The sequence below is a fragment of the Aplysia californica genome, unplaced genomic scaffold, assembly GCF_000002075.1.
Source record: "Aplysia californica isolate F4 #8 unplaced genomic scaffold, AplCal3.0 scaffold00911, whole genome shotgun sequence".
NCBI lineage: Eukaryota > Metazoa > Mollusca > Gastropoda > Aplysiida > Aplysiidae > Aplysia > Aplysia californica.
Window position 1 is genome coordinate 2,032 of NW_004798181.1, and position 2,282 is coordinate 4,313.

General features: G+C 36.5%; 1 protein-coding gene across 1 annotated transcript in view; it reads left to right on the plus strand.

The window, feature by feature from the left end:
* Positions 1-2,282, plus strand: part of LOC106013451 (carbohydrate sulfotransferase 4) — a gene marked incomplete at its 5' end in the record, with an annotated part of 6,677 nt that overhangs the window by 942 nt on the left and 3,453 nt on the right. Inside the window, 2 exon segments of the mRNA XM_013089257.2 lie at positions 108-236; positions 1,740-1,823. Of these exon segments, the coding sequence (XP_012944711.1) occupies positions 108-236; positions 1,740-1,823 (213 nt within the window).

The following is a 2,282-nucleotide window of genomic DNA, read 5'->3' on the forward strand; positions in this document are numbered from 1 at the left end:
GGAGAGACAGACAGACAGACAGACAGACAGACAGACAGACAGACAGACAGACAGATAATATACATTTTCCATTTTTTTATGCACATCTTTGTCCGTCCTTTGTCGAGGTCCCGTCTTTCGTTCCTCCACCCATTCTTCCCCTACCCTCCCAAAGTTCTGGACTTCCTGCATAGACTCCTACAGTGTCAGCCCACCACACACGACCTCAAGTATCTGCTCGGTGCCGAGTACTCAGAGTAGGACGGGTTGTTTCTTCAATAGTTTGTTACATCATCATCAGCAGCAGCAGCAGCATCATCATCATCATTATCGTCATCAGCATCATTATCGTCATCACCATCATCTTCATCATCATCATCATCATCATCATCATCGTCGAATTGAGTTATTTGGACGAGTTGATGTGCCACTAAGCATATTGACAACGGAGCCGAAAAAGAGCCTCGCTCACGCTCGAAGATTTCTTCGTGGAGTCCGCCAGGCCCATTAAGGAAACCAAAAAAATCATCATCATCATCATCATCGTCATCATTATCATCATTATCATCAACAACAACAACAACTACAACATCGTCATCATCATCATCATTCATTAATTACTTTTTCGTTCATCTGTTCATTCAATATTTCCTTTATTCGGTTTTCCACTAATCCATTTATTAATTAAATTAGATGCACCATGTCAGACAACCTAGTTCTCAAAGTAGGATACATAAATTTCCTCCATCGTTCATTAACTTTGACCCATTTATCTGTTCATTCAGCGATTCATTTATTCAGTCTAGAATCTATCACTAATTAATGTGTGTATTTATTTATTCATTTATACAATCGCCCATTCATGTACATTGTTTTTTATTCAAGTAATATACATGATTTAATTCAATCTTTAGCTTATTGGTTATGTTACAATTCCTTCATAAAATCACGCATTCATAAAAAATAATTACTTTTAATAATTTTCCTGTTTGTTTATTATTCACAAATCACAAATTTTAATGAGTCAGTCATGCCCTCACCAATTACTTCATAATTTTTCAACATGTATTTATCCTATTTATTCTATAACATGTATAGGCTATAAATGTTAATGATATTATAGTTTATCGTCCATTTATTCAATTATTTATTCATCAAGTCGTTCACTTATTCCATGGTTCCGTGTTCTGTACGCACTCAAGTAAATCAATAAGAAAAGAACTGAATTTAAAAGTGAATAAATAGTTGTGAAAACAAAGAAAAGCAATTACAACTTAATAATACTAGCTTGGCCCCCTTTCGATGAAAGGAATGATCGGTGCATTAACATCAACTGAAAGTCATTGGCCAAATATATTAACACTCTACTGGAATGGAGCAATAAATCTTGAGAGATGCACAAAAAATTAGAAGGTCTAGATACACTCTCAAAACAAAATGCGCCTCACGAAATATATCTTCCGGCACTTCCGTTGTGAAGGACAGCTACGCAGATTTGTTTCTCAGTGGAATAATCACATAGGACAAATAAAGAAGGGAACTTTTTGTTAAATACAATGTAATATATATAATTTGTCTAAATTCAGAAAATGAATAAATTAAAAATCCGGCTCCATCATGGGGACCTATCTATCTTTTTGCAGGTACTTACCAACTTTCAACTCTGTATCTGCCGTAGTTGTATTGTTGTATGGGAAAAGAGACATATGTTTCCAAGTTGTCAAATATAATGGATAATAGTTCTTCCATACCGTCCACAGATCTCTGACAAACTACAGAGACTGCACACAGAAACTGCGCAGTATTGAGGACATCTCCAGCTGCCTGCCACTGCTAGCCAATCGGTGGGTGGCACAATACATGTCGCGTATTATTACATGTATGTATTTGTATATGCTTTTGGGGTCCGCCCACGGCTTACTGAAATTATCAGTATCAGGCCTCTTCAGTGGGACTGTCGTCTGAAAATGTGGAGGCTAGTTTAAAACGAGGTGACGTTGCCTACGCGAGACAATAAGACGGCAGTGTAATCAGATCACCGAAAGGAAAATCAAATAAGCCTGTGCTTATTATACAACTACAAATATTATCTTAATTGGATTTATGATAACTAGATCTAGACTCTAGTTCTAGTCTCCTTTCTCGTTCAAGGTGTGGTAAAACAGCCTCACTTCCCATTGGCAATGGGCACAGAAAATGAGAGAAAAAAGAAGAAGAAAGATAGCATTTTATAGCACATGTCCATGGAAAACACAATCCATGCTCTATGTGCTAAAAAAGAATATAGATCTACTCATATATAT